This window comes from Echinops telfairi, unplaced genomic scaffold, assembly GCF_000313985.2.
Source record: "Echinops telfairi isolate 266 unplaced genomic scaffold, ASM31398v2 ScPeMD7_60;HRSCAF=208, whole genome shotgun sequence".
NCBI lineage: Eukaryota > Metazoa > Chordata > Mammalia > Afrosoricida > Tenrecidae > Echinops > Echinops telfairi.
The window spans coordinates 21,540,007-21,558,450 of NW_022103958.1; the positions used below are offsets into that span (position 1 = coordinate 21,540,007).

At 43.9% G+C, this 18,444-nt stretch overlaps 1 protein-coding gene across 1 annotated transcript in view; it reads left to right on the top strand.

Annotated features, from left to right (window-relative positions):
- The window catches only part of MPPED2 (metallophosphoesterase domain containing 2), a 212,018-nt gene that overhangs the window by 48,883 nt on the left and 144,691 nt on the right, over nucleotides 1-18,444 (top strand). Inside the window, exon 2 of the mRNA XM_004708259.3 lies at nucleotides 8,647-8,828. Within this exon, the coding sequence (XP_004708316.1) occupies nucleotides 8,647-8,828 (182 nt within the window). The remainder of the gene's footprint in view (nucleotides 1-8,646; nucleotides 8,829-18,444) is intronic.

An 18,444-nucleotide genomic window follows, 5' to 3' on the forward strand; every position in this document is an offset into this window, starting at 1 on the left:
AAAAAAAAAAGAAAAAAGATTTATATTCAAGAGAATCCATGGTCCAAACCGTCAACTGCCTAGCATATACAATAAAACACGAGTCGGTATTTTTTCCAGTATTATCTGCTTTCAGCTAAGATCCATCTAATTTCAACAATGATATTTCTCATGTCGCGTCCTCTTCTGAATCTGGTTTGAATTTCTGGCAGTTCCCTGTTGATGCACTGCTATAGCTGTTTTTGAATTATCTTCACCAAAATTTTACTTGCATGTGACATTAATAGTATGCATGTAATATGAAGTATATGTGTAAACTTAACCTCAGTTAAAGCAATAAAAAGAATAAAACAGTGCTTTGATTAAAAAAATAAACAGGTTTACGGCTTGGAAACCTTACGGAGCAGGTCTGCTCTGCCTCACAGTCACGCTGAGTTGGAATTGATGGGACTGCACTGAGTTTGGATTTGGTTTCGAGTGCCTGCTTCAGTTCCAAGCCAAGCTCCAGTTCAGACCTCTCCTTCTGAGCTCCTAAGAGTGCTGGTCTTTCGCTCCACGCGTTTGTCACTGACATCCTACCATGTGCTCGGTGTCCACTGTAACATCTCCCATCCTCCCGAGCCCACAGGCAGGGTCACACAATCCCCCCCCACCCCTCTGAAAGTTCACAGCACCTCACACCTCCTTGTGGATAATATTTTTTTTTTTTGCACACAGTCCTGTAAATCATCTGCTTCCATATCAGGGACCATTTCAGACTGACCTGCTATTGCCTCCCCAGCAACTTGCAGATAAGATGGCCCACAGCTTGATCAATGCTTGTAAAAAGACTCCCGTGGCTGAGCTCATTCCAGACATGTCACTAAGTACCTGTTGATGAATGAATTGGCTGATCACCCGAAGAATCCTTGAGGGGTCCTCCTGTGTCACTTTTTTCTGCATCTTTGAACCACCCAACATGGTTACCTGGTTAACTAGGGAGGTGCTAAGAAAGGGTTGTTGACTGACTACTTGACTGATTGTCTGAGATAGTAGGCACCATGCCATATGCCTTCTTCCCTAACATGTAAGACCAGCACCCAGACCTGCAAACGGATGAGTCTGGTTGTTATGCTAGAAGCGAGAACTATTTAACCCTAGACAGTGCCTCTCCAGTGGGCTCTTTATAAACCATGGGCCATAAAGTAGCTGGCCTTATTGGCATTAAAGCACCTCAAATGGCCCTGGTAGAAGGACCATGAATTTATATCGCATGCTGGTAGAAGGACCATGCTGGTAGAAGGACCATGAATTCATATCTCATGCAGCGCACAGAGAATTAAATTGTTACCACTTAATATTCATTGAGGGTCAGCACTGTATTTTTGTACTAGGAAAAAATAGACAAGACGCACTCCGTGCAGTGGGCTTTGTTAACTATACTTAGTTGGTGATGGAACACTGTTGATAACAGCATTTCAGCAGTTAAAGGAGAGCAGTGCCCTTGGTACAAATGTGAATATAGTTATACGTCTGCTTCTCTTATGCTTACTTACTTGGTTTCGGAGCTGCTGATGGGCTGAGGCACGAGGCTCAACCAGCAAATTCCACCTGCTCAGAGTTTTAGGAGAATGAGAACAGCCCCATTGCTGAAGCCTTGTAGTGAAATCATAATCTCCTAATTTCAGCTTTGCTTTTTGTTGTTGCTGCAAGAGATAGACCCGGGGGTTCTGTCTGCAGCCTGCCTTTGCAGCTGCAGGTCTCAGTGTGTACAAAGTCTCATTAATTCTAAGAATACATGGATGATGCTGGCGGCATTTACCTTCCATGGCGTGGGAAAGCAGAAAGCAACACTGCAGAGAAGAAGAGCGTGTTGTTAAGTACTGAAGGAATGGAATTGCTTCCAAAGTCATCCATGGATTAGAGTGGCTTAAAAAAAGACACAGTTTCTGAGGGAACCTTGTTGATCATTTGGTCCAGTCCAGGGATGGATTACCCAATAAGCAAGGTAGACATTTACTAATCTGTAGTGAACAATTGCACATGAGTTTCACCAAGCCAGAGACATGAAACACGTGAAAACTGTGAAATTGTTGATTACAGATTAGGGATCAAGCACAAATCCACCTGTGCTTACTTTGCTAACTCTGTCAGAGTTGGGGATTGAAAGAGGCGTTGATTCTACGGAGAGGTGCTGTGGGGTTGGGAAAGAGACAGATGCCAGCAGATAGAGAAGCAGAACCCTTGAAGTGGTGAAAAATGTGACTTTGTTCAATGGGAGACTAGTGTGCTCACTGGGTAACCCAACGCTAGCCCTGCCCTGCTTTTTACATGGGTGGAACCAAGAGGGCAAATGACCTTGGCCAGGGTCACACACACAATGACACATGAAGTTTAAGATGGGAAATCTTTGGATTGTACACCAGAGCTCTGTCACCTGCACTTTGTCTTTGTCATGAGACTAATCTGAAGCAGTGGAGTCCCTTCAGGGAGACTTGCATTTGCAAACACAATCAGTTTGCAGTGTGACTTGACATCCCCAAGAATGAAGAACTCCTTTATGTGTTTGCCGAGACCTAAAAATCAAACTTTCAAATTGTTCACTCCCCAGCGAACTACGAGACGCATTCTGCTGAGATTTTAAGAGACTTTATTCAGCTGTGTAGACTTAAATAAAAATCGAGGGGTCAGTAGAGGGAGCCCTAAAACTTGAATACTTTGGACAGCCAAATCCAATAATTTTGAGCACTCTTTCTACATATTGATGGCTGCTAAACGTTAGGGTCAAAGAGCCCTGGTGGCACATGGTGATGAGTTAGTCTGCTGAGTTCAAGGACAGCTGTTTGAAATGAACTGTTCCATGGGAGAAAGACAAGGCTTTGTACTCCTGAAAAGAGTTACAGTCTCAGAATCGAACAGGGGCAGTTTTACCCTGGTCTATAGGGTCGCTATGAGTTATTAGCAATGAGAAATGTTAGTGTCTTCAGGTATTTGAAGAACTGTCAACTGAAAAGGGGACTGGATTCTTTTTTTTTTTTTTTTGAAGTTGAGAAAGGCTTTATTGAGGCGGTAGGGAAAGAGCTGGATTCTTATTCTCTGTTATTTCAGGGTGCAGAGTTAAAAGTGAGAAGGAAGTGCCAGAGGGTAGTAACAGTTACTGATTGGACCTGCCCAGAACTATGCAAGATGCTGTCCTGTACGTGACCGCCTTGAATTCCCACAAACACCCTGGGAGACGGCTGTGCTCACCTTCATGCCACGGAAGGGGAGGCGGCGTTGTTAGGTGCCACCCATCCAATTGGTGCCAATTCATAGAGAACCGAAACACTGTGTGACCGAATGCCATCCTTCCATTGTTCTTCTGATGGAGCCCATCAGTGCAGCCAGTGTGTCGGTCCATCTTGTTGAAGGTCTTTCTCTTCTTGACTGTCCCTCTACTTTAGAGAACCAATCTCTGCTGACATGTCCAAAGTCCCTGAGATGAAGTCTCACCATCCTTGCCTTGAAGGAGCGTTCTGGCTGTGTTTCTTTCAAGGCAGATCTGTTTGTTCTTTTGGCAGTCCACGATCATTTTATTTTATCTTCTTCTCCAGCACCATAATTCGTTGTCAAGCTTTCCCTTGGATATGAGGTGGCTGAAAATACCATGGCTCGGGTCAGGCACCCTTTAATTCTCAAAGTAACATCTTTGCCTTTCAGTGTTTTAAAGAGTTCTTGTGCAGCAGAGTTATCCAATGCAGTGCATCGTTTGATCTCTTTGCGGCTTCTTCCGTGAGCACTGATTGTGGATTCAAGCAAGATGAAATCTTTGACAAGTTCAGTCTTTTCTCTGTTGACCATGATGTTACCTACTGGTCTAGTTGTGAGGATTTTCAGTTTTTTCACATTGAGTTGTAATCCAGATTGAAGGCTGCAATCCTTGATCTTCCTCAGCAAGTGCTTCAAGCTCGCCTCACTTTCAGCAAGCAAAGTTGTGTCCTCTGCATATCACAGGTTGTTCAGAAGCCTTCTCCAGTCCCGATGCTGCATTCTTCTTCATATCATCCGGTTCTCTGATAAAAGGTAGTCATCGACCGAGTTAAAAAAATGAAATGATACTACTACTGCTAATAAAATACCTGTAACATTTGTAGAGTGCTACTTTGTGTCCAACAGTCTTCTAAATGCATTGACACTTTATGATTTTTCAATGGCACAACAAATCACAGTGAAATCTGTACTATTTTAGTATTCATTTTACATATATGAAAAACAAGTGTACAGGCATAAGCAACTTGCTTGGCGCCACCCTGTTAATAAAATGGGATTCAAAGCCAGGCAGTTTGGCTCTGGAAGCCAGGCATGCTTCATCCTTATGTTACTCGGTGTCTCTGCTTTCTCTGCACAGGCTCAGTACTGGACAACCTAATGTCTTCATAGCAACATAGCACATTAGGCATTCTTATTTCCAAGTTACATGAGTGATGGCTTGCATATTGTTATGGTTGCTGGAACCTATGTCAGTGATGTTTCACCCTATGATCATGCATGGAGGACGGGCTGCAACAGAGTTCCAGACGAAGACAGGTTGGGAAGAAAGACTTGGCCATGGAACTTTAGAAAATGAGCCAAGGACCACTCCCCGGGGGTCAGCAACACGTGGACTGATAAGTGTGCAGGAAAACGAGTCCTCAAGGTTGGAAGTCTCTCAAAATTCTCTCCGTTCTGGCACAGTTGCCGTGGCAATGGATGTGAATGTCCTGGTGACCGTGGAGGCGGCACAGGACAGCGCAGTGTTTGAAGATGTTGTGCATGGGATTGCCATGAGTTAGGGTTGGGTCTCCATCTGCCCATCTGTCTATGAGACAAAACGAAGCTCAGAGGACTTAGGTAGCTTGCCTAGAGCGAGTGACTCAACCTGAATCGTAACTTGGGCTCTAGGACTAGGCCCAGTATCTTCCAGCCATGCTCCTCTTTCTCAGAGATGCAGAATGTGGGCCAGAAGCTTCTAGCACTTAGAACTATCCACAAACAGAATAGGTGAATAGCAGGGAACTCTCCCTCTCTGGAAACCTTGAAATGAAAAGATCTGTCAGCTAGGCAGGGCAGGGATGGGCAGAGGGGCTACAGCATCATATAAAGCTTTCAGTGACATCCCCACCCCTCCGTCCCCTGCCAGGTGTTGCCCATCCCTGTGACTTTATGATGCTGCGTCGTCTTCTCATTTTCCCATGTCATCTTGTGCCCCCAAAATATCTCACTCTGATACTCTGAATCTGGCTAGAGGGTGTAGATTGCCTAGGTAAGATGCTCACTTGCTAGGGTATTTGACTGGATGCCTTGAGGGACGAGTGGTGAGGTCATTTGAGAAATCAGCAGCGTAAACAGTAAGTGGTAGTTGAGTTGTGAACTACAGAACAAAATGTAGTATGAGGGTCTTCTCCTTGCACGATGTGAACAGGTAGACCCTCCAGGAGCAGTCGGGGTCTTCCATACACGTGCTTCTACAAGGAATTCAATATTTGAAGGCCGGGGCTTTCTTTTTCCGAGGGGTTTATCCGATGCCCAACGTGGGGAAGCGTAGTTTCTCCAGGGTTGTGTCAACTGTAATTATATCAACCTGTCACTTGACCACTGTACTTGACAGCTTACTTCCAACCCTGGATGCACTTGGGTTGAAATGTCTCCCATCCTGTGACCTCCAGGTCGTAGTTGCCACGTTTCCTGCAGAGTCTCTTGACACACTGCACTCTCTTCTGCAACCATCGCCTGCTTCGTACACTTAGTCAGCTGGGTTCCGGAAGAGCGCGTCTGGGCTAGGCAGCCTATGTAAAAGTTGCATTTGTGTCTGCGTCCCTTTGTCTTTGCTAACACCTCCCCTCCAATCCATCCTCCATGTATCTCCCAAATATCTACTGATTGTTTCGCATTGACTACATCAAGGTCAGGGGGTCAGTTTTCTCTGCTGGTCTTGCTGTCTACTTCACCTGTAAAGCGTAGAGGATACACATCTCCCACCTTTTATTGTCCCCTATACGTTACCTTTCTGTTGGCCTCTCGTCAGTAAGATGTTGGCGATACATTCTTGGTGCCTCTTAACAGTTGGTGTAGAAATAGTGCCTATCAGTTTTAGAGGGAGACACCGTCGGAGGCAGCAGCTTTATTTAGCTGTGAATTCTGCAGGACACATAAACATTTCACTGGAAGAGATGGGTGAGTGGGAAAGAAGTTGAGAATGATTTTAAAAATTGACTGGTGTGGCCCATCAACACAGGGCGATTGTTCAGCATGGAGCTGGGCTCAACTCTCTCTGGTCCGGGATGTGCTGCTGTACTACACTGGCTAGATTCACAGTGCGAGGTTTTTATCCGTGTTGCTTTCTGTTTAATACATTCAAAATGATGACCATGATGGTCCTCTGAAAAATTGGCATGGACCCTTAACTATCAAATTGGGGGAATATTGACTTTGTCTGTACATTAACGTGACTGGCAATGTTTCCTTCCGTTGTGCACAGGGTCGCTATGGGTCAGATATGATTCGATGACACCTGACAACAACACACATTCATGTTAGGCTAAAAACCAAAGATAAATAAATGCATATGAAGGGGCTCCAGTTCACGGGGGGGGGGATAAGGAATTCAGAGATCATGGAGAGTTTCTCAAAACCTTTTGAAGCCCCCTCATATATAAACTTACCTCTGGAACTTACCTATCTCTTTAGAAGTCCAGCGCGTGAATGATTTCATTCTCATTTAGATGTTGGTGAATACTTTCCTGGGTCACATAAATGCACACGGTCTCATCCTAGTAATGCTTCTCATCACCACGTGTGTAGAAATACTACCGCTCCTTTTCAGAGGGAGACAGTCTCCTGCAGCAGGGAATTCTCCCTCATTCTCTGCAGTCACTCCACTCAGAGGACAGGAGATACTGGGATGCTTGGAGCCAGAAACTTGAGGGTAAGAGCGCCAAAAAAACAGAAAAGAAGACACCCAGCACTTATATAGATTGACTTCAGAAACATCTTGACCAGAGAGATGCAGATAGGAGAGCTCCGTGAATTAGTGAACCTTCTCAGTAGTAACTGTCTTATTACTTTCTGACCTTTGCAGGGGAAATTCACCCATTTTATGCCGGAGTTAAGCTTTATTTTGGAGCTTCCATTGAGACCCCCCCTGTACCCAGTTTAAAATTCCTCTTTCTCTCATCCGCCCCCTTCCTTCCTCCTCCTTTTCTGACAGAGATAAAGGATTAGCCATTAAAGAAAAGCCAGAGTCTCTGAGTTGCGTTGCGATTGTTTTTATTCCCCTCTCTAAAATTGCTACAGTTAAAACAGATTGCTTCTTTAAAAAAAAAAAATAAATGGAGAAAAGCAAGGGAAATTAAACAAAGGCTGTAGCGGCAGCATGCACAGGGAATCTTGCACTGGGGTTTCCGTGTGCTTTCTGCTGCATCTTAACAGCCATAGGTGGGGTTGTGATATGAAATATTGTCCCTTATTTAATACTTCACACTTGAATCTCTGCATTGCATAGTTGCCTCTCTAGTGACCTTCTCTTTGCATTTATAACTCCTCCCCTCCCCCCTCCCACATAATCCAAAATAAGTGTACATTCCTACAGAGAAATGAGAGGAAGCTGTCAGCGGAGAGTTAATATAGTTAAAGCATGCTTAACTCCACTACAGACCCCTTAAATAATTAAAACTGTATGCTTGAAGAGTCAGATTTGCATTTCTTTACCAAGTTTATTTAGTACACTTTGTTACACTCAATTAAATGAGAATGTTCTGTTTCATTTTCTTGGCTTCGGGTGTTGATCATTTTGCCTTTTGATTCTTATTCCCCAGTGGGATTCCAGTGCTTAGGTCTCGAAAACTATACATATTTTAATGCACGTGTAGCTCTAGATACACCACTCAAAGGCTTCTGAGTCACACTGAATACAATCGTTTGCCCAAGGCATGCAAGCCTTCCTGGTACCCTCAGGTGTAATAGGGACTGTGGATAATTCATTGCAGTACAGACTGAGCTTGACAAAGTTCTAACATTCCTTTTCTTTTCTTTTTTTAAAAGTCCCATTCTTTTGGCATCCCTTCCTCCCCCCCCACCCCCCCAATTTAATTTGTGAATCTCCTGGTAAAAATGAGAAGATACAGGCGCTGAACAGTAAGGGAAAGAAAATTCAATAAAGGTGCCCTGTCTCTCCACATCTCAGTTGGCAAGGCATGTGCAGACTTCTCTGTAAATGAGTTCATTGCTAAGTTATGCATGTTTAAGAAGGAATACATTAGTTATCCATTTCCTAATGAGTAGTGGGATCAATTGGAGCATGGTGAGAGGCAAAATGGCATAATTTTGCTTCCCCAGTTGGGGTTCAACATCCCTAAACTTCACCATTAATCACTCTTTCCGTTGTCGGGGTTATTTCTGTCTCAGTGTAGAAGGGACTCTCTCCCCGTTTAATTTTCGTACCAGGTAAGTAAGACTGAATTTGGCCCAGTGGAGTTGTACATGGGCTGGGTTTTTCTTTTTCTTCTTTTTTAACGCTCTGGACCCAAATGTTTCCCTTGTTACAAGAGCCCTTCTGCCTTCGCTTTGGTTTGTCGGGAGTGTTCACACATGACAGTCGATATGTATGTGAGATGACAATTGTGAGGCTTCTGATATGTTTAACCGTTATGGGATCTGTTATGTCTACTTTAGGGTCGACCCCATCCCATATGACACTCCAAAACCAGCGGGCCACACGCGGTTTGTCTGCATCTCAGACACACACTCCAGAACAGATGGGATCCAGATGCCTTATGGGGACATCCTTCTCCACACAGGCGATTTCACCGAGCTGGGACTGCCCTCAGAGGTTAAGAAGTTTAATGACTGGTTAGGTAAGGAATGATTGCGTTCTGGTGCCCCCAATTAACCTTTCCCGTCCGAGTGTCACTCACTGCGTCCTAATTGAATTAGAACACTTGGAAGGCAGCTCGGCCATTTCACGTATGATATGCGGTGGTGTCTAGCTTTAATCCAATTCTGTTAATTAAAGATGAATTTTTAGATATTTAATTTTACTGTGCATCTTTCAGCGCCTGGCCTTGGTGGCTCTGGGGCAAAGGGATGGGAGGCTCTGAAACCCATCTCATCTCGCTCATTCCACTTTAATGAGGGGATTCGCTGGCACGCACGAGGCCTGGGATCATATTTTTAATTCATTGGCACTGCAATCTTTCCCAGATCTTAAGAGCAAAGATGTACAAATGACCTGCTAGTCTGGGAACATTTCTACTATGAAATGAGGGCGGATATTTATAAACGACCTTATCTGCAGGGCAGGTCCTGAGTCAGGGCTGCAGGGAACCTCCGTGCTCTGTGATGCTTTCCTATGTGGGCTGGATGGTGTCCTGAGGCCCCTGGAAAGAGAACTGGGCTTATTCTAGTGCTCCAACCTTGCAAGTTCTCAAACTGCCCTATCCACTGATATGTATTCTAGCAACTTTGTGACACCGTCACAGTTTAGGGTGACAGCAAAATGATGGATTTTGAAGCCAGCAGTTGCCACACATCAGTAATACAAGACACCTATGGATTATCCTGAGCTAGATGACACAACAGACTATTTTAAAGAATACTCTGAGGTGTGAGAGAGCGGTGCAAGGGTTCTGAGATTCGAAAGATACCAAAGAAGTATATAGCCAAGGGTAGAAATCACTCTGGATGAGTAATGCCGCAAATAATTTGTCAGCCAGTAAAAAGTACTGAGGAAATTTTGGCTGTGACTTTATATTTTCGTTTTGCATCAAACTAAAGCAGGATTTCAGAAGAAAAAAAATTTTTTTTTTGCCGTAACGTGTGCATGGAAAAGCACGAGTCATGGAAAACTTTTAAAGCAGCGTTTTAAAATTGAACTATATGTTCCACAAATAATATGACTATTTTGTTTGGGATGTGACTTTGCACATCTGTTCCTATTTTATGTGGTTGACAATAGAGCGGTGTGTGTTCCCTCACTTTGGTCAACAGTCGTGGTCAACTTTTAAAACGTTTGTGTGCCATTTTCCTACTCACAGGTAGTCCCTGACTTAAGGTGGGGGGGGTCACTCTGATCACTCTCTCGTAAGTCAGTTCTGATGTAAGCCAAATCACTCGCATTCTTAGTTTTCCTTTCAGGACACAATTTTGAACAGTAAATCCTGATACTGAATATCTGCCAGAGAATATCTGAGAGTAGCGTCAGCAGACTGGGCCGCAACATAGTATGCAGTACATATTAGTAATGACAAGATTTAAGATGTACTGAAAAAACAAAAAGTAAACATAAAATAAAGGGGAAAAAAGGGGGGGTACAGTATAAATACTGGTTCATAGTGAATTGAATACACCCTAAGTTGGTGACTACCTGATTATTTTTTAAATAGCAGCCTAACATTCTTATTGTTTGCTATGCCATTATTTAATAAGACAGTTCTCTGAAGATGAACGTTTTTAATGGGTATCTGTTTTTTCCCTCTGGTAGCTAGTCCTGAAAAGTGCATTTGTGTGTGTGTTTCACTTCTGTCGACTTAGTTAACAGGATCCAATACTATAGGAGTTACATTATGATAAGCCCAAGTATCTAGAGTTCCTTAGGGTTCTTGCTGCCTATGGTCACTTGGCTTTCCAAGGAGGTTGCAGCACTTGACTTCATCAGCAGTGAATGTATGTACTTCTTTCACAGACAGCTTGGCAGCACTGGGTATTGAGGTTTTAAAATTTTGTGTGGTTTTAGGAAGTATTCAGCCATCTCATTAATAAAAAGCTTTATTGAATATCACTTTAAAACCACCTCGTTTTTGCAGAAGAAATAGAGGCAGGGAAATTAAAGTGATTCCCTCAGACTCTCCTGGTGGCAGAGTTGGGTGGTCTATATTCACCATCCGTTCGTGTGGACTCCTTTCCCCTCTGTAAAGTTTGCCGGTCAACTTTCTTTACGATTCACTTGCAAGCTTATTTACAATCAAATGGATTTTTTAGCACCTTTACTGTGTGAACAATTCTCAGACATGATGATTCGGGGCTGAACTTTTTGATCATTTAAAATTTGCTGTGGTCACTGCAGCTCAAGAGAGAAATTGCCTGGCCGCATCGGTAATGGTGATTTTTAAAGAACGGGAACAGCACAGTGGGGAGCCTTTACAAAAGCACAGGCCCGGGGAGAATCCTAGTTAGGAGCCTGGGTGGGCACTGACACTGGGCAGCGGAGTTCACCTCTCGTTTCCCCTTGGCTTCCCTCTGCAGAACCGAGGATTGATAACGACCTGCCTCTGAGTTGTTGTGCAGATTAATCAGCAAATGATTGCTGCTAGTAAGTTTCTGTGGGCCATTAATAATTGAATGGGGAATGTGCTGAATGAACCATCTACAGATATTTAAAGAGTGGAAACAAGAAGGGTCAGCGGCATGATTTGGTAGATTAGAAGTAAACACTGGGAGGTTTTATAAGGGAAAGCGCTCCATAAATGGAAATGTGCCGTAACTAAGGAAATGCAATGGTAAGGAAATACAATCCTGAGGCCCAGTTGCACGGCCTGTTCCTTCTCCTTCCATTTCCCCTCTGATCCTGTGTGGCAGGGAGAAGATGTCTCTGCAGGGGGTGCAGAATGTGAGGCCCCAGGGAGCCCATGGGGTATGGATGGAAAAAGTCAGAATCTCATAGCAGACGCCCAGAATAGCTCCCTGTTGCCCAGGCAACCTCATGGTGTTCAGAGGGTGAGAGATGGTGTGTGATTTCACGCTCCTACTTGACTCCATCTGGAACCTCTCACCTGAAAAACAAAGGGTGGCGGTGTGCTTTCCAGGTGGCCTGGCAGAGTGGCCTGGCAGAGTGGCAGGACAAGTCAGATCTCTCTAGGCCAGGGCTTTGTCGTCATAGGGCGTCCAACTCATTGGCAGGGGACTCATTGATTTGGCAGGAACTTAGAGGAGCCTGGATAGCATAGTGGTTATGAGTTGGGCTACAGTCCACAAGGTCTGCAGTTCAAAACCACCAGCCGCTCCACAGGAGGAAGATGGGAATTTCTATTCCCACCAATGGTTATAGTCTCGGGAGCCCACAGGGTCAGGTTCACCCTGTCCTATAGGGTTGCTGTGTTTTACATTGACTTGATGACTATGAGTTTTGTTTTTCTTTAAGAATATCAAAGCAAACAACCCAAAATTCCAGCTGTCAAATTGATTGCAACCCATAATGATCCCGATAGAACAGAGTTGCTTTTGAACTGAGGTGCTGGAGAAGAATATTGAATGTTCCATGAACTGCTGAAAGGACAACCTCTACTGGAAGAAGTACAGCCAGAGTGCTCCTGAGAGGCAGGCATGGCAACACTTTAGCTTCCCGTACTTTGGATATATTGTCAGGAGAGACCAGCTCCTGGAGGAGGACGTCATGTTAAGTACAGAGGAGGGGTGGGAAAGAGGACGCCCTGTGACGAGATGGACTGCCACAATGGCTGCAACAACGGATACAGGAAGAATTGGGAGGAGGGCACAGGACCGTGCGTGTTTCCTTTTGTTGTGCATTGGGTCACTATGGGTAGAAACGACTCCGTGGCACCTGATGACAACGTTGAACAGAGTAGACTTACCTCATAGAATTCCCAAGGCTTTGATCTTCCAGGAAGCAGATTGTCATGGCCGTCTCCTGTGGAGTGGGGGTGGAGGTGGGGCATTGAACCACCAACTTGTTGGTTCATAGGCCAGTACTTAATCACAGGTCCCCAGGGCTCCTGTTTAATACACAGCGAGTGGCTAATTGATTTCCAATTGCCCACCTTTCTATTCAAATCTCTGGATGGTGCTCGAGTGCTCTGAGTGCTCTGCTGCTTATGGGAAGGCTGGGAATTTGACCAGTGCAGGGAAGCCTTGGGAGAAAGGTGTGTCTGTCAACTTCAGAGGAGCCATCCTCTGAAAGCCCTGTGGGGTTCAAGTCTACTGTGACCCTATGGGATCATCAAGAGTCAGAAGTGGCTTTCAGGCTGCTAGCTTTGTTTTGTGTTGGTTGCATAGATATTGGAAACAACTATGGCCATCCGCCCAAGTTCCTTACTCTCTTACAAGCTAATCTTGGCTTCCTCTGCAGTACCGATCCTCTATCCCTAAAACTTCCATTTTACAGGTGAACACCTGCAACGCCAATGCGTTCATGTACCCATGATCATTTATCTTAGAGGGGCCAAGGGGCTGACTTAGTCTTCCAGTCTTACACAATTAGCCAACCAATCCCAGATCTTGAGCTCAGTTCTCTTATCATTTGTGATATTATGGGTGGATTGTGGCAACTGAGAAAATTGCAGATTTTAAGTTTGAACAACAAAGGATGCTGTAACTCATGAGAGCTTCATGTAGAAGTTGAAGAGTTGTTTGCTCGGGTGCTATTATTTGAAAAATGTGCTTAACCCCTGTTGATCTTGAATCTCTCCCTGACCTACCCGCTGCAGGAATTGAGAATCACATCTTGTTGGTTCAGAGATGATGAGCTCTGGTTAATATGCGCATATCTCACCTAACACACAAATGTATTAATATAGGTACTTTATGAGATAAACTATTCCAGGGCAGAGTCATATGAAAGTAGAACGCAAATGAAGTATAATCAAAAACTGTAGCAGTCGTGTTAAGAGCAGCAGTAATTTAAGAGCAGCTGAGAAAGCTTAGCTTTCAATTGTCAGCTTTTGATAAAGTAGCTTTAACTCCCTGCCTTGATTTCCTCATTTTTATAATGGATATAATAGTAATAATAATGATTCCCCATGGTTGTCTTGAGAGTGGGCTGTATGATAAGACTACCCCTGGCCTATTGCAGGGTTTGGGGAGATAACCGAGCCAACAGTAAGGATCCAAAGGCAGAAACTAGAAAGGATTGCGTATTTCATTCCAATACATTACTCTGTCTTCATGAGCTGCCCGTTAAAAACTTCCGCTCAGCTCTTTTACGTCATCATTTCTTGTTTGATTTGTTGTGATATAGTTAGGTGCCCCAGGTCAGTTCCCACTCACAGTGGTTCTGTGTGTCAAACAGAATGAAGCACTACCCAGTCCTGGGCCATCGTCACAATTGTTATGTTGGAGCCAATTGGTGCAGAGCCTCTGTGTCACTCCAGCCCTTGGGGGTCTTCCCTTTTTTGGTGGCCCTCTACTGTGCCAAACACAATGTCCCTCCCCAGAGACTGTTACCTACTTTCGCTTAAACAACTCTCTTTTCAAGAACAAGTTTTGGAGTCCCTTCTGATGTCCTTGTTTTTTCCTTCCCTGTCTTCATCTGCGATGTTTTTGATGTCATCCCTCTACTCAACTTGCCAGGTCTTCTTGAGATAGGCTCTAAATTCAGGTGGGATGTACTCAGGCCTGGAAGTGGAAAAACACGATGGAAGAACATACTGGGCATTTCTCAACCTAGAAGAACTGGAGAAAAAAAACAAGCCCTGAGTTGCATTATTGAAGGATTGTATAGTAAAATACTGAACAACACAGGAAGCATGAAAACAAGCTGGAAGGAATGCGCAGAATCAGTGTACCAAAATGAATTGGGTGACATTCAGCCATTTTAGGAGGTGGCTAGCATAGGAGGGGGTACTTTCTCCACACCCCAAGTTTTAAAAAGCTCCACTGGGTGGAGCTTTTGTAATACTCATTTTTCTCCGCTTGGTGAGCATCCAGCAACTCTCTGAGTCAGTGCACCCAGTGGCATCTCCTGGGAAGTTTTTTCTGGTTCCAGTACATTTCTTTTGTAAAAGCAGTTTTGCTCGAACCTTGTTTTTTTGTGAAGGCTAATTTAAGAGAACACCATGCATCTGTGAAATTTTGTTTCCTGCTTGGGAAAATGCCACCGAAACTGTTGTGATGTTGATGCCCCACCTTACAAGGACAGCTCTTTGGAAGAAACTCAAGTGTATGAGTGGTTTTCTCATTTCAAAAAAGATGCAATGTTGATTGATGACAAACCTCATTCTGGATGTCCATCAACTTCCTGAATGGACAAAAAATGTCGACTCATAGTGCATTTGGAGTTCATTCCACCAGGTCAGAGTGTTAATCAAGCTTTCTAGTTACAGGTTCTAAAAAGATAGTATAACCGTGTGCTACCACAAATTGTGGTAGCCTGATTTGTGTCAGACAGGGGACTGTCTTTGCCAACATGACAATGTACCCGCTCATACAGTCATCTCAGTGCACCAGTTATTGGCAAAAAACAGCATGCCTCTCTTGCACCTTACTCACCTGACTATACTCTGTGTGACTTCTTTCCCCCCCCCCTGCAAGTGCAGAGGGACATGCAAGGACAGGGATTTGATGACATAGAAGAAGTGAAGATAAAACGAGGGAGGTGCTGCCAGCCTTCCAAACAGATGAGCTTGAAAAATGTTTCCAAGAATGGAATAGCAGATTTGAAAAAATGAATTAAGTGTAATGAGAATACTTAGAATGATGATAATATTCTTTTGTATAAATTTGTATAATATTGTTTTGTATAAATAAATAAATACATACATAATATGGAGCATTGAAAATTCCAGGGTGTTTTTTTTTTTTTTTAGGGGTGGGGGCTACCCTTTTGTATGTTCATGGTACTGAAAGAATAAGCCCAACCTGCACTGACAAACAAGTCTTCAAGTACTGATGTAAAGCCACTTGGAATGTGTCAACAAATGGGTACATCTACCTGGCCAACTAATTGGAAGAGATCCATATTTGTTCCCAAGCCAAAGACAGGTTATCCAGCAGATTGTGGAAACTAACACATGATATCATTAATGTCACATGCAAGTAAAATGTGCTGATCTAAATTAAAAAATGGTTGCAGTGATACATCAACAGGGACTACTTCCAGAAACTCAAGCCAAATTGAAAGTAACATCGCTGGCATCAGATGGATCTTAGCTGAAAACAGAAACTGTCAGAAAGATACTTGCCTGTGCCTTATTGACCATGGAAAGGCATATGTCTCTGTGGCTTACACCAGGCCATTGAACACATTGGAAACAATGGGGATTCCAGTACACTCAATTGCGTTCATGTGGAAACTGTAGTGAGCAAAGACAGTCATTCCTAAAGAACAAGGGGATGCCACCTGGTTTAAAATCAGGAGAGGTGTGCATCAGGGTTGTATCCTTTCACCGTGCTTACTCGTTCTGTGTGCTTAACAAACAATTTAAGAAACTGAAACTATGTGAAGAATGGCGCAACATCGGGATTGGAGGAAGACTCATTAATAAACATTTGGCATTCATATACAAAATGCTTGCTTGCAAAAAGCAGTTGTTAATGAAGATCAAAGAAACTATCTTCAGTGTGAATTGCACCTCTACATAAAAGCAAAAACAATAATGGCCGTTGTGGATTAGTAAGCAACATTGTATTAAATGAACAACACAGATGGAAGCTTCGAAGGCTTTTGTATTAGTCTAGGTACTTTGGAGAAACAAATCCACAGCGACTCGTGTATAAGAGAGAATTTTATGTACAGAAAGTGTGCATCACGAAAACATCCCAACCCAATGCTGCCCAAGCCCACAAGTCCAACATTAACCCATTAACCCAACACCAGTCCACAAAGTCCTCCACCTCACAAAACAGAGGCAATGATGCTGACTGTAGGAGGAAAGCTGAGTCAATGAACGAACAAGCATCTCAGCACTAGCAGGGGTCTCCACACGGCTGCTCCAGCACCCAAGGCTGCATCGGGTTAGGTCCATGTAGCTTCTCCTTGGGGATGTCTTGTAGGAAGTCAATCTTGCAAGCTGAAGCAGGGAACTGCTAAGGCAGCTGCACCCAGTGCAACCATCACAAAACAAGAGACCCGAGAACTAGAAAGGCGAGGCTCACCACCCATTTATCCCTCCGCCTTTCAATTAGCCCCACATGTGATTATCGGCCAGGCTGCCACAATGAACTAACTCAGCTTTCATTTTACTTGTATTCATAATTGACAACCATGGAAGTAACAGTTAAGAAATCAAATGACACAATAGATTGGAAAAGTATACTGCATTAGCCCCCTAGCCCTCTCTGAATTTTTAAAAAGCAAAAGCATCATTTGGAGGAGGAGGAGGATGTGCCTGATCCAAACCATGGTATGCCTCATATGATCGCAAAAGTTGGACAGCGAATAAGGGAGACCGAAGGAGACTCGATGCCTTTGCATTCATGCATTGTAGAAGATTATGAAATGTACCAGGGCTTACTTTAAAAACAAATGAATCTGTCTTCAAAGATATTCAGCCAGAATGTTCCATAGAAGGGACGGTGATGAGACAAACTACCATGCAAGGAGGATATCATGCGTGGTAAAGCAAATGGTCAGGGCAAATGCGCAAGACGCTCAGGAGGTGGACTGACACACTGACCGCAACAGTAGACTCCACCGTAGTAACAATTGTTGAGGATGGCCGAGGACTGGGCGGCACTTTTGTTCTGCTGTACAGAAAGTCATTAAGGATTGGAACTGACTCAAGCACAGCTAACACCTGAAAGAGGAGGAATTGATTCCGTAGTTTTAACGAAAGAGGTTTAGGATGTCAGTGGGAACACAAGGTGTAGGCATAGAGGCTGCAAACAGGCCCACTTCTTCACACGACACCAGTGAGACAAACCTCGGCCTGAGAGAGTCCTTGGAGCTCATGATTCCCACCCCTCATATGATGAAGGGAGGGTGCGGGCTCTGAGAGGGTTCCTCAGATAATGAAGAGCTAAGCTGGGACTGGGATTTGGCTGGCCGTTGGGGGTGCTGTGGCGTGTGGGCATCTAACGTGTATCGACTCTAGATACTTTATCGTGTAGCATTCATGCCATCTTCACAATATGTTGAGAAGTTCTAAGGTGCCGTGAGTCAGTTTCAACGTATCGCAGCGCTACATACAACAGAACTGAACCCTGCCCAGTCTGCCCCATCCTCATTCGTGTTTTTAATGTCTGAGCCCCTCACTGCATCCACTGTGCCAATCCATCTTGTTGAAGATCTTCTTTTATGACGCCCCGCGACGAGGTGTTTTAGGCCAGGGTAGCTAGAGTGAGGAAGAAGTTTTAGAAGTAAATGGTGGTGACAGTTGCATAACATTATAAACATGAGTGATGTGAATGGATGATTAAAATGGCAAATTTTGTTATTCATACCTAATCACGTAGTTAAAAAAAAAACCCAGCTATCTACAAGTTGACAAAATGATCATTTGCAATGTGTTTTAATAAACGCATTGGTGTGAAGGTCATTGGTTTCTTATACCACTCTCCTTGAAAGTACCTTTGGGGAAGCCTTACACCTTGCATGATTTTCCTTGACCTTGCCCCTCTATCCACCTAATTTTTGCCTCCTTGCTCATCTTTACTGTTGATTTATTTCACCTCTTCTGCCTTCTGAGCTTCAGAACATTTTTAAAAAATCATTTTATTGGGGGCTTGTACAACTCTTATCACAATCCATCCATCCATCCATTGTGTCAAGCACATTTGTACATTTGTTGCCATCATCATTCT